General features: G+C 38.1%; 1 protein-coding gene across 1 annotated transcript in view; it reads right to left on the bottom strand.

Moving 5' to 3' along the window:
• SLC6A9 (solute carrier family 6 member 9) overlaps window positions 1–14,308 on the bottom strand; it is a 64,002-nt gene that overhangs the window by 40,554 nt on the left and 9,140 nt on the right. The window contains exon 2 of the mRNA XM_070941412.1: window positions 13,439–13,589. Coding sequence (XP_070797513.1) covers window positions 13,439–13,468 — 30 coding nt within the window. The 5' untranslated portion in view covers window positions 13,469–13,589. The remainder of the gene's footprint in view (window positions 1–13,438; window positions 13,590–14,308) is intronic.

The following is a 14,308-nucleotide window of genomic DNA, read 5'->3' as shown; positions in this document are numbered from 1 at the left end:
ATAATAAACATTAAACTGTAAGTAAAACACAGATCACACCTGAGTAAAAGAAACTACAAAGAAAGGCTTGTAAAAGCCATTTTCCCACTTGCTATGTCAAGGCATTTCAGAAATTCCTCAAAAATCAGTTGCCTGCTATGAACTGTAACAAAATATATGAGATGGCAATCTCAGACATAAGCATATAGCCAGATGCATGGGGAGAGAGAGTTCTAAGGACATTACACAAGGAAGGAAGGAATATTTTACAACAGAGCCACCTAATAGCCTCACACAGAATCACTAAATTATCCAAATCATAGGACTGGAAGGGAGGTTGGAGGTTGTCTAATCCAACACCCTGCTCAATGGCAGCAGGTCTTACATCATCCTGGAAAAATGATTTTCCAATCTTTTCTTGAAAACTCCAACATGTTTACAATTGTTTAAGAATAGATTTGAATTATTGCTTTTACTGACATTTATCATAAACTTTACTGAAATCTTTATTACTTATATAAACTGGAAAACATAATTTTGCTGATACCATTAACAAGAACAATAAAAGGGCAATATTGGAATTCCTTACAAATTTAGGTTTTACCTGAAAACAGCTGTGTGGCTTTCAGCACAAGAAGCATTTTATAGGCAGGAAATTATAAATAAATGACTAACTTATCATTAGGTACTAGAATTTTTTTCAAGGAGATTGTAAAACAAAATAAAGAGAAGATTTGACCATCGATTTTTCAGTGGGTTTTTTATATACAATTATCAAAAAGAGTTAAAGTAGATTATAGTTTTGTTTTGAATAATGTAAAACTGGGTTTGAAACAGAATTATGCACTAATGATGAATATGTTATTGCTAAAATGTATACACTTTTGTTCAAATATGAGAACAAGGTTAAGTGAAAGAATGTATGTCAAAATGATCTAAAAACTTTGATCACAATATACAAATGGACAATGGGAAAATATGTGGCTGAAAAGATTCAAATTTAAATTACGTTCTAATCTAAGGTTACGTTCTAACCTTAAAGAGAATCTTTACAAAATGATATATTGTTGGTATTTGATATCAGATAAATTTTCTAGAAAGTACAAAGGTGTTTCAAATTTTTCCTGGAAATGTGAACAAGAGGGGACATTATCATCTCTGGTGGTCATGTAAAAAAGCCAAAAAAGTTTGGATACAAATACATACATTAATTCAGAAGATTTTACAGATGAAAGAACAACTGAAACCAGAGGTTTTTTCTTTCATAGACGAGCAAGTAAAAAAAGTCATAAAGTTGGAACTTTATGTTTATATGTGACAACTGCAGTGAGACTATAGTATGCTCAAAAGTGGAAAGTTTGACACTCCCCATTCAACCATTGAAGGAATGGTTGGTGAACATGATGGAGCTTTCAGAGATGGCTAAACTGACTTCCTTGGTCATAGAAAAGACAATACCCACATTTATGGCTGACTGGGAATCCCGAATAGACTTTTTTTTTGGCTTTTTTTAAAACAGGAAAAAAATCACTTACGACATGTAGTTTTTATGATAGAAAATGTTAGCTGTTTCGTAATCATACTGTAAAATATAATTTTGCAATCATATTTATATTTACTTTAGAGGAAACCAGAAGCTTCTTTCTGTTTCTTTTTATCCTTTTTTCACTTCTATTTTTTTCCTTTTTTCCTCGTATCTTTTTTCCTTTGTTTTCTCCATTTCATATTAGTTTGTGTTAGTTCTTATGTTCTCTTTCTTCAACAAAATTAATTTTAAAAATATGAGAAGTCCTTATGACAAGACAGAGGGATGGCTACTAACCTGGATAGCTTTAAAAGGGGATAGAATCAATTCATTACTATCTCCAAATTTCAGTTGCTGGGAATATCTCCTACTTGTGAACACACCAGTGGTATCATGTTGGTCACTGAGAGAAAGAAAATGCTGGATGAAGATTGGCCTTAGCTTGATTTAACAGAGCTGTTCTTATAAACTCACCCAAAAAGCAAAACAAAAACAAAAAAAGTCTTTCCTCTTAAAATAAATGAAATGGGAAAATAGTTTTAGCTTATTTACACTATGCAGGTTATACCAATACCATAATATAAAGAGACACACATTTGGGGTAGAGGTGATGGTGGAATTAAACACCTCACTTTCCGGTAATAGTAATGTCACAACAGCTATCAGTTGTTTTCTAGCTTATGCGGCAATTCAAGGGCTATTTGAAATAACTGAATATACTTATGCAATCACTTGTCTAACATAAAAAACCTCCAGCAGAGACTCATGAGATCTAGGATAGTTCCTTCAATTCTTTAGCAAGGGGAAGATTGAATTTTTATTCAGTACTAATAAAACAATAACCATGTGCTATAGCATAAAATGAGATACAAATCAGGAATGCAAATATTTTTAATCTGCAATTTGCAGCCTGCTTGAGCCATGACAAATATCAGACCAGAAGTTGTTCAAACATTCAACATGCAAAGAACATTACAATATAAGCAGTATTACTGATTAAAAAACAAATATGCATCTATCAACAGATCCGAGACATATGGTAGACAAAGATAGGACAGAAAATTCAATCCATGCTGTATCTTTAGTTTAGGAATGTTTCACCACTACAGATAATCCTCAAGTTATGACCACAACCAAAACTGGAAATTCTGTTGCTAAGGCATGTGGTCATTAAGCAAGTCACACCCTGATTTATGACCTTTTTTGCCACTGATTGTTCACGGAAACACACAATTGTAAAGCAAATCAAGCTTCTCTCACTGACTTTGCTTGTCAGAAGCCAGTCGGGAAGGTCATAAATGGCCATCATGTGACTCCAGGATGCTGTTATAAATACCTGTTGGCTGTCAAGCACCCTAATCATGATCACGTGATGGTCGTCACTTTTTTCAGCACCATCGTAACTTTGAACAGTCACTAAAACAAATGGTTGTAAATTGAGGACTATTTGTATTATACATTTTGCTGCTGTAAGGCAGCAGGCTAGAAACTAAGGGACTATGAGTTCTAGCCATGCCTGACACACTAAGCCAGTTGGGTGACTTGCGTCAGTCTCTCCCTTAGACCTCAGATGCAGACAACGGCAAAACATTTCTGAAAACTTGACAAGAATCAACACTGATTCAAATGTACCAAAACAAACAAACAAAAACATGAGGAAGATTAGTCACAACAGCACACACCAAGAAAAAGATACTTCACAGTTGTATTTATTATTAAATTTGTATGCCACAAGCCACAAACTCTGTATCATTATTCATAATATCATAAATGTTTATTCAGAAGTAAGTCCATTCTATTTTTCAGAGAATTATTCTCAGGAAAATCTCACAGATGGTACCTGTGCAACTTAACCATGTATGTGCCCACTTAAGCCACTTGTCACCCAATGCCATTACTGTAGGGTTGGAACCTTAACTGATATTTAATTATAAAATAGTAGTAATGATCAGTTAAAGATAAGGGGATGCTATGGCTCAGCAGTTAAAGATGCTGCTGACAGTCTGGGTTTGAGACCCGAGTACTGCACAATGGGGTGAGTTCCCATTACTTGCTCTAGCTCCTGCCCACCTAGCAGTTTGAAAGCATGCAAATGTGAATAGATAAATAGGTACCACTTTAGTGGGAAGGTAACAGCCTTCTGTGCACCTTGATATATAGTCATGCTGGCCACATGACCACAGAAGTGTCTTTGGACAACACTGGCTCCCTCAGCTAAGAAACAGAGATGAGCACCGCTCCTTAGAGTTGGACACAATTGGACAGGGGAAACCTTTGCCTTTTTTTATTCTAAAATATTTATGATGGCAATGCTTATTAGTAGTTCTAACAAACAAGCAAGTAACATATATAAAAAAGTCAGAGGAAGTTGATTGGGAGCTCCTGGTGTTCTTTCCTGTGTTTCCCCATTCAAGTAATAACCAGGTCCAATCCTGCATAGGTTTTCAAGATCAGCTAAAGTCATCTACTGTAGGTGCTTCCATATAGTGAAACATCAGCCATTTTACTTTTAAAAAGTTAAAGAAATGAAACTATTAAAGTATTAAAACTAAAATATATATGTTCATACATTCATTTATTTTTAAAGATTATATTGGTATTAGATATGAACACATTAGGAAGATTAAAATGCCCATATTAAAAGACATATATATTTAATCAAAATTAAATACAGTTATATTTAGTTTTGTTTTGTTTTTAATTTGATTTATATGCTGCCCTTCTCCGGAGACTCAGGGCGGCTTACAATGCGTTAAGCAATAGCCTTCATACTTTTGTATTTTTATACAAAGTCAGCTTATTGCTCCCACAAACTGGGTCCTCAATTTACCCACCTTAGAAAGGATGGAAGGCTGAGTCGACCTTGAGCCTGGTAAGAATTGAACTCACAGTAATTGCAGGCAGCTGGATGCCTTAGGAGGCATTAGCCTCCTACGCCACTCAGGCTCCTTTTTAGTTTGATTACTTAGTATAGTACCACAGTTAGCACAATTAATATATACAATATTTTATTAAAATATTTCAAAATTCTTGTAATAAAATTATGGAATAATGTCGGTGTAATTTTAAAACTTGCCTATTACAAAAGAAAGGTCCCATTATCTACATTTATGTGTTTTAAATTCTCTGGAAAGAACCCGGCAATGAATGTTTATACCAGAATAAACAATTACAGACTTGTATTTCTTAAAATATCTTGAACACATATTTCAGAACATATAAAACTTGAAGTTATTTCACATATCTAAAATCCATTTTGTCCTACTCACCAAAGAACTACACCAAAGCTTGTAGTTAATCTAATTTGGATATTATGAAATAAGGTGCAGTCACTCAATGTCTCTCATAATGGGGGTGGGGGAATATGAAAAAAAGCTTATCAACCCTATCATATCAACCCTATCAGGATCTGCATATAATCTCATGATCTAAAGCTCAAAAGTTATCCTGCATTGTGATTTATCTTCTAGAGGGAACAGAAGACATTAAAAAGAAACATACTTCCAATGAAATATTGTTTCCTCTGAATTTCACACTGAATCTATCTGCTGGGGTGCAGCAGGGAAAGGTTTCTCTGCTTAGAGAAAACAAGGGCTGATGGTATAGAGTTCTCCCTTCCTGCTGCTGCTGTTAAACACATCTTGCCACATCAGAGAATCCAAGCATGTTGGTGCTCGAACATCTGTTTTCATAGAGAAATCTCCTAGGTTATAAACTCTGAGCGTTTGCATAAAATCTTGATTTTACTCAACCTGACTTAAGAATGGATACATACGGTATAATGACATTAAGTGAAGGGGATGTTCTGCTTCTTAGCATCAGGTAGAATTTTACATTGAGAGACATCTCCATATTCAATTACAAATTACAATTCTGTAGCCTTGAAGATTTCTGTCAAGCAGTATTTGCAAACTTGGTGGCTACATTATACTGCTTTTTGAATGTAGATAAATAAACATCCTTTCTAAAGTTTCCAATTTAGCTTGCTCTTACTTGCAAATGTATATCAATAATTTAGCATCCTTCATGCTGATGAGGTCAATATGTCTGTTATACACAAAATTACTTTCAATATATGAGCTAATAAATAAGTGAAAATAAAATATAGTTTACTTTGTTTTTTAACCTAGGATAGCTGTTACCACTATTTCTCACACATTGGACTCTACCTCAAAGAGTGATTGTAGAGAACTATGGATTTTTTAAAATGTTTTTGGACTCAAGATATTTTTTTAATAATGCTTTTTGGACTCGAAGTGACATTACTGGAAGAGGTGAGAATGAATCTTTGGCTCATATTTGGAGAGAATTTAAATCCCCCTCCGCTTGCATTATTATTATATGAAAATCATCAGGCTCAGCAATGCTGTGGAGGTTTAGCAGAAGAACTACCGGTAACTATCAAATAAAATCAACCAAGTCTTAATATCTGAAATGTTTAATGAGATTGCAATGCTAAACAAGCTAGTACTTTTGAGATACTAGTCTGAACTCCAGACAAGGATTAAATATTTCATCCAGATTCCAGAAGGCAAACTGTAGAACTCCTGACTAAAACAAACAGAAGGATACCAACAGTAATAGCACAATAAAGAACAGAGCCACTTGTAAATTGGGAGTTTATAAAGCAACTGCTGGCTTTGAGTGTTTATTCATCCTAGAGGACAGAAAGATTTTCTCATACCTTTTCTCACATACAGCATTCCTGTGGGTCTACACTGACCAGCACTACCACCATACCATAATACTGAGGCATTAAAGCATATGGGTGCCAAGAGAGACTGATACATGTTTGATAACACATGGCCAGGCAACCTAAGCTCCATCTGTCCTAAATTTCACTTTAAACTTCAGGAACAAGAGCAACCAGTCAGGTAGCAATAACTGTCTTCTGGGGAGGGAAGGTATTTTCCCCAAGTATGGAATGTTAACTCTATCTAGCTCCCCCATTCACAGGTGGAAGTTTTGTCCCTGTCATTCTGGAGGATGCAGGGAAGTGGCCTGTGCCAGGCACATACATCCTAAGGCTATTTTCTCAGGCCCTGCTGACGATTGGGCATCAATTCTCCAGGGCTGCTCAGGCAGAAAATCCACATCAACCCCCCCTCTCCCCCTGTTCCATCTTATTATTCCAAACAGACATACTTCCGCAGCCCAATAAAGACTTAGCACCCCTCTGTGTGTGTGTGTGTGAGTGTGCGCAGGAGGTGGCTTGGTCAGGGGCCAACAAGCATGAGCCAAGGCTGTTTCTGAAATCTCCACAAACAAGTCCAATGTCTCACATTAATTCACAACCTCACAACTCAGAGCGTAACCCCCTTGCATTGACTCTGAAATAAACACAACACCATGGTGGCCCCTGCTCCTTTGCCACCTAAAAATACTCCAAAAGATGCTGTAAGCACCCAAGCAGACAGAGAAACTACTCGAAAGTCAGGAGCCACTGGCTGAACTGTTGTGCCAGCAAGAGCAACAGCAATTCCAAGTACAAAACATCATGTCCTTAAAATAAGCAAGCAAAAATGGCACTAACTGGTGATTGGGCGGGGGAGGGGAGTTGGAAATGCCCCTCTTTAGAAAGTGTTTGCACACACTTACTTACACACACACTTTCCAGGAGTGTCAGAGAAACAAAGAGAATTTGTGTATGGATCTCAGCACTGTGAAACAGGCAACTGTCTTAATGTTTCAGGATTCATGCCAGCCAGTAGCATTCCTTATAGTTACTGGGTTTTCTGATACTGATTTAAGCAGTATCAAACGCTGGATTGTTTCTCCAGAAGATGTCACTCTGCAGCAACTCTGGAACTGGTTTTCTGCCTACACTATCTGAGTCTTCAACTCACTGTGGACAGCCTAGAGCAGGGGTCTCCAACCTTGGCAACATTAAGACTTGTAGACTTCAACTCCCAGAATTCCTCAGCCAGCTTTGCTGAGACCCCTACTTTGCTGGCTGAGGAATTCTGGGAGTTGAAGTCCATAAGTCTTAAAGTTGCCAAGGTTGGAGACCCCTGGCCTAGAGGGATGCTCTAACTAGCTGGAGCTGCAGCTTTGTTTATCCAGACTCAGGAAGGAAAAGGATGGACAGAGCTGTTTTTCTCAGGTTTACCTATCCTTCACCCATCCTGATATTAGCTATGCTTATTTGTTCACTGGGGTGGAGAGAAACCAAGACAGCAAAATCTGTTTTGGAATCTGCTTGCTGTCACTTAAGATTTTTTTAAAACCCTTTCCCTCCCTCCCTTTATCCCCCTGGCATAAAGTTCCTATAAAAATATGTAACAAATATTTGGCAAACATAACTTTTCATCCCTCTCCCACGAATACACACACTTTGTAAAAGAGGAATGCTTTGTCAGATTTTTTATGGATCAATTTCCAAGTTTCAGCAAGAACTGGAATAAAAATGTTCCGAAGTTCAGATTTATAGCACAGTATCCAGAAAAGATAAATATTCAGACCTCTGTTTCCTGTGCCTCAAAACTGTTATCATTGTTCCACTGTAATAGTTAAAATCTGTACAGTAATAACAGTTATACATGTTTGAAGCTATAACAGCATCCTATTCTATCTCAATCTATGTTTTGACTTCCTAAAAGATTTATTGCCTGCTGTAGCTCCCTTCAACTCTTCATTAGTTGGCAAACCTGGTCTCTCTTTTTTGTCATGTTTTTTGCAAGTCACTGTTCAGAATATGGAAAAAATATTGAATTCTGCATCTCTGGATACAGCAGGATTTGTATTCCCTCCTCTGAGTAGGGCAACTGGATTTAGCAGCCAATTTCTTTAGCCAGGATGATCTGATTTGGCTATACTGGCTCTTTTAGTATTAATTCTGTGAATGGGACAGTGGAGTCTTATTCCCAGACCAATACATTGCAAAGTAATTGAGTCTATGAAGCTAAGGTGCTGTATTCTTAAAATCTTGCCACACTTCAGCTAATTTTTCTCTTTTCTTTTACTTCCTTGGTTTATTAGAACTGGATATATTTTAGGAGACTAAAATGATGTGGGGAATTGTGAGGAATTAATTCTTTAAAGACCAGGATAAAAATCTTCAATATGTTGGAAGAAATATAGGCAATTCTAATACTGTATAAGTAGTCCTTGACTTACAACCATTCATTCAGAAACTGATCAAAGTTACTGCAGCATTGAGAAAAGAGACTTATAACCGGTCCTCACACTTACTACCATGGCAGCATCCTCATGGTCATGTGATCCAAATTTGGGCACTTTTTCCACCAGCATATAATTAACAATGATTGCAGCATTTCAGGGTCATGTGATTGCCATTTGCAATCTTCCCAACTGGCTTCCAACAAGCAAAGTCAATGGGGAAAGCCTTTGATTAAGCTTTACAACTGCATAATTCACTTAACAACTGCAGTGATTTCCTTAACAACTATGGCTCAAAAAAAGATTGTAAAATCAAATGCAACTCACTTAATAACCACCCTACATAGCAATAAAAATTCTGGAACCAATTGTAAATTGAGAACTACGTGTATAAGAATAAGGACAGTGAAGTGTTGAATTTTTTTTTAAGTGGGAGGGTGAATGGGCCAAATGCAAGAAGAAACATCTTCATGCTTCCGTTTTGGGAGCAAAAGTCTGACATGAAATATTAAAAGAGAATATCAAAAGCCCACAAGAAGCTATGAATAAATACATGCTTTAGCAGTGGTTTGCAAATGGCCACATCAAACTAAGAGTGTCTGTGGATTGTATGTAAGCAAGTGTTTGTTGAATCAGGCAGGACAGCAGACATATGGCTGTGGTGCAAGTCCCATCCCTTTGTTCTGTGTCACATGCACATCCAAAGATGTATGGCTCGCATCACAACACTCTGCCTGCCATCTTATCTATTCTGCTTATTCCCCATGTTTGCTTTTGTGACTGACCTTTTCTGGACTTGAAAGCTAAGCAAGGTTGGGCCTGATAACCATTAGGATGGGAGACTTCAGGGAATACCAGGGCTGCAGCTCAGACTGGAAAATTGAAAAGCATAGCAAAGTATTGTTGCTAAAAACTTACTAGGAATTGAACTCTTTTACTCTTAGACAGGCTATTGTCCAACATATTCCTTACTTGTGAATGTAAGAGAGTCCGCATGATTATAGCTCTTTAACCAAACAAGAGCCCCACCTCCAGGCTTGTTGAGTGACCCTGAACATCCTTTTTCCCTCAAAACAACAGAACAGTTTATCAAACTGGGATCTTCCCATATACATGATATGGGAACTGTGACTGTAGAATTCCTAACAGCAGTCCTACGACATCTTAGAGAACATTTAGTTGGAAAAGGTAATATAGGCTTAAAATAGTTACCCAAAGCTGAGTGTTATTCTGTATCTAACTCCATTTACCAACAAGGCTATCCAGTTACTAATAATCTCTACAATGTTTGTCCATTATGCTCCCTAGAAAAAACCAACGTCAAGGAAAGGGGCTGCATAGTGGTGCTCAATGCTACAGTTCATTTAATTAGGAAGTTAATTTCTTGTTGTGTGAATATGTATAATAAAATGCAGAAATCAAAGCAAAATGTTGCATCATTCACAGTTTCATATTTATCTTATACTGCATTGTCCACGTTCAAACATCAGAAAGGGGCCTTCTGTCAAGCATTAGTTTTAATAAGATGCAGATACTGAAGAATTATTGAAAAGGGTCTGGATTACTAAAAATTTACTTGTAGAGCAAAATCCAAGTCACAAATGGGCCAAATTGAGTTGCAATGAAATAATTCCATAAGAAAATGAATAGGAGCTGAAAATGTATCAAAAAGGATAGAAAGGTTTTTACGCACGTCTGAGCACCCAGTAGTCTTCTCTCTTGGGAAAATTCTCTATGGTTTTCACACTGAAACATATTTTCCTAGGACTTGTTTGTTTATTTAAAATTACAAGTAAAATGATACTCATAAGAAAGAGGTACTCATAAGGAATTAACAATAATGATCAATCTCTAAAGGGAAGGCTCTAAGGAAATTATTTAATTTATTATTAAACCAATTGATAAGGCTACGTACCTCACAAAGAGCAACAGAACAGCAATAGGCTATAAGATGCTGAATCTATCTTGCCCTAAGTTATTAGTGGATGATGGGCTTATGATGCTATTTCAAGAATGCCTAGGCAGCACAGTGAGGGGATTAGCATCTTCCCTGTGGCCCAGAAAGCTCTTGATGGCTGTCCCAGTGACCCATCCACATATGATGTATGGGACCAATTAAAGATTTTCATGCCAGATACAGGCTCTATAGGTAAGAATGCTCTCCTAGTGATCTCTTCAATATCCTTTTCCCCAAAACAGTATGCGACTCCCAAACAATTAGAAATTGATTAGAATAGGTTTAAAACAATGAAACAACGTTGTTGCATTTTTAAAATCAGGGGCTACATTTGTTTTTTTTTTCTTTTGTTGTTACTTTCTTCAATAGTTGAGAACTGCAGAGAGATAGCTATGATATAGTGAGGTCATCAAGTGAAGTGGGATTTTTGTGCTCCACATTTTCAGATTTCACCTTTTAGTTGTCTACGTGTTACAAAGGGTTACAACATCAGTGTTTCATCTTCTTTTGTTTTTGCTAAAATTTGTTGTTAAATTTCATGGTTATGGTTTGGTGCTTTGCCATCAAGTGTATTTGCTATCAAGTGTATTACAGTACAGTGTATTGTAATGTGATTCCAGGAAACAGACTCATAACAGATACTGGTAACAAAAGCTAAAAGTGGCTACACGTGGCTTATGGACTGCAGCCTGCCCAGCTCTGTCTTAAATATTATACTAAACTTTCATGGCCCATAACACACTTTTTCCAATGTGCTAAGTGCTATTCTGAGATGCATTTTCCCCTGCTGCTGCGTACAATGAAGCAGCTACTTCTGACAGTAGGTAGAGATGGGAAGCGAATTGGAGTCAAGCCTTCACTTGCTGCCTTCCAGCTCACTGCATGGAACAGGTTATCTAAGGAATATCACCGATAATGTAAGTGTTACTCTGAGGGACTCTAAGCTTGCTGTGTTGCTTGCCTATACAGGCAAGCAAAATGTGTTGCAGATTTGGAGGGTCCTGCTCAGAACATGTACAGATAAGGCAATCAACTGGCTGACCAGCCCTTTCTTGAGAAAGAGCATGCAGATCTTCTGCTCATATAGAGGTCCATTTGGGCTGCCACTTTGAGAAACATGTATACATGGCTAGGACAAAGAACTATAAATAGTGAGGTCAAGGAAAATAATGTGCAGAAAGTACAGACAGTGACAATTATGTCCTTAACAGCAGCATTCCCAAAGCAGCTGCTGCCTAGGCAACTTGGGCTTGTTCTGTGTTCTAGCCTATCCTCTTCATTTCTATCCTGGGGTGTACACTGCTACCCCAAAAGAGCCCCTGAACATTAGACAATAACAAACAAAATAGCATAAAAGGAAGAAGGCAAAAATGTTCATCATGCACACAGGAAGAAATGCAATGTACTACAATAAGGGTAAGAAGCACAAGCATTTGTAAATCTCTGCTAGGAGACTTTCAACAGCAGTGTGAACAGTTCAAAGCAGCCAACTGCTTTCACACATACACTATGCTGCCTGGAATCAAACCAATACAACACAGACCAGCAAAAGACAAGCACTTTCTTATGTCTATTTTTTCAAATGGGTTAATGCTGGCTGATCAGTGTTACTTCCTAGCAATCAAAACTGAATAGGGAGGATACTAGAAAGCAGAGTCATAGTGGCCAATTCTTCTATGCGTATCCCTCTGAATTGATAAAAGTGGGCAGAGAAGTGTCCTTATGCATGGGGGGGGGGAGTGGTGCATATTACTGTATCGCTTGCAAGTAAATATGAATGCAAATCATATTTGCATAATATGTAATACTGCTCAGACAATTTGAAGATAAAGCATAAAATGTGTTCAAAGGAATGAACAATGCTTGTGAAACATTGCAGAAAAGAGTCTGTGTTCTTTATGTCTGCAATTATGAGTGTGCTTATATATACATAAATATGTCTTGCAGCTATCTGACTCCCTTCCCCCACATGTTCCAGTACTGACACTGGCACGGTGCCTCTGGCTGAGGTGCAAGCTATTTCAGGCGTCTCCTGGGAGCCCCATTCTTTGTCAATGTAGAAACCCAAACCACAAACAAATAGCAGCATACTGGAGCCAAACTTTTCCCACCTGCTGGACACTGACTGTTTCCTGGGCAATGCTTGGTGACTTTACAGCACTTCAGAGGAAGTAACATTACCTCTGAAGAAGTAATGCCTGGAGAAGGCACTTCCTGCATTCTTCTGCCTACACTATTTGGGACAGGAATCATAATCAAGGGGCATTAAAGAAGTAAAGTAAGGGTCCTATTTTCCAGTCTCATGAAAAATGTGAATACTCTAACAGACCATAATCTAGTCCGGCTATATCCCAGCACCAAGCCTGACTTCCTATGTAACTACTTAATATAGACTCCAATACTGTCACAGTTCACCTCCTGAATAAATTAGATCTATGTTCAATATAGGTTTTGTACTTCATTCCTTCCCCTAGTCAGCTTCATACTCAGGTTAAATTCTGGTGATTAGGCCTAGGAAGCTTCCCACCCATCCTGCCTCTTGTTCTGGGACTATCCTGATAAGAGGAGGTAACCGAAGGTGGAGAATGGTGATTAGCAGAGAGCTCCTTCATATACAGCATGCAGCTCCAGGCCCAGTGCAATAGCCAGCCAGTCCCCAAATCATTCAAGTGGGGAGGGTGAGGAACACAAAGGGCTGGGTGTTTTAAACAGTAGCCAAAAGTCTGAAATAGACACTTCTTCCACCAATCCTATGGACTTCCCCAGTTTCCAAGAGACACCCTCTCTTCTTCTTCTTTTTTTTAATACCAACATCTCAAGCACAATATTACAGAATCCACAAGGATCCCCAGACTCACCAGTAACCCCTCACTGCATTTTTCTGCCATGGTTCTGGGCCAAGATGTGGGCACCCACTTGCCTGCTATCCCGTCTCGCTGGCTACACTTCCAGGATAAGCAGAGACCTCAAATCATATGGCAGGACAAATTAGACCAAGGAAACAGCAAGCTGTGGAGAAGAAAAGGACAGAACTTAGAGAAAAGAATTAATTAAAAAGGAAAAAGTAATCAGGAAGAATTGCCTCTGAATCTTCAGTGGAAAGCAATTATGCTCAATTATGCTTCTCGAGGCCTGGTTTGCAGTAACCACCAATAAACCCAGTTTGATTAACTTGTAAAGGCCATTTCTTTTTACTGTGTATATATGTGGTTATATCACAAACATACACCATAAACACACTCACACACACACACACACACACACACACACACACACTGACACATACTGTAGTTATACAATCTACATTCAACATATGCCCAAAGATGGTAAAATGAGTCATGTCAGCAGGGCTGGGAAAGAACACAGAGTTTGGGTGAACAGGCACTATATTTGCTTCACTATTTCTGGGTTTTTCTGTCCATTTTTTCCATCTGAAGCAGGAACAGTCCCCCCAAATTGCACATGGCTGAAAAGAGCATAGCTAATGCTCAGAGCATGAAGTCTTCAGGGCACTGAGCACGCAAAGGGGCACAGCTGCCATTCAGGACACAGATGGAAGGCAATTGCCTTCCACCCCACTGCACTAGTCACGTGCCAAGCCAAGCCTACTAGAGTCCAGGTGGTACTGCCAGGAAAGAAAAGGAGGCCGAAATTAGCCCACTTTCTCCCTGGTTCAATGAAACTTTCTTCTAGGAAACCTGTATAGGTATGCAAGTCTACCCATTCAA

The sequence above is a fragment of the Pituophis catenifer genome, unplaced genomic scaffold (assembly GCF_029215685.1).
Source record: "Pituophis catenifer annectens isolate HBS135680 unplaced genomic scaffold, rPitCat1.0.hap2 SCAF_3, whole genome shotgun sequence".
Taxonomy (NCBI): Eukaryota; Metazoa; Chordata; class Lepidosauria; order Squamata; family Colubridae; genus Pituophis; species Pituophis catenifer.
This window is presented reverse-complemented; position numbering and strand designations above follow the sequence as displayed.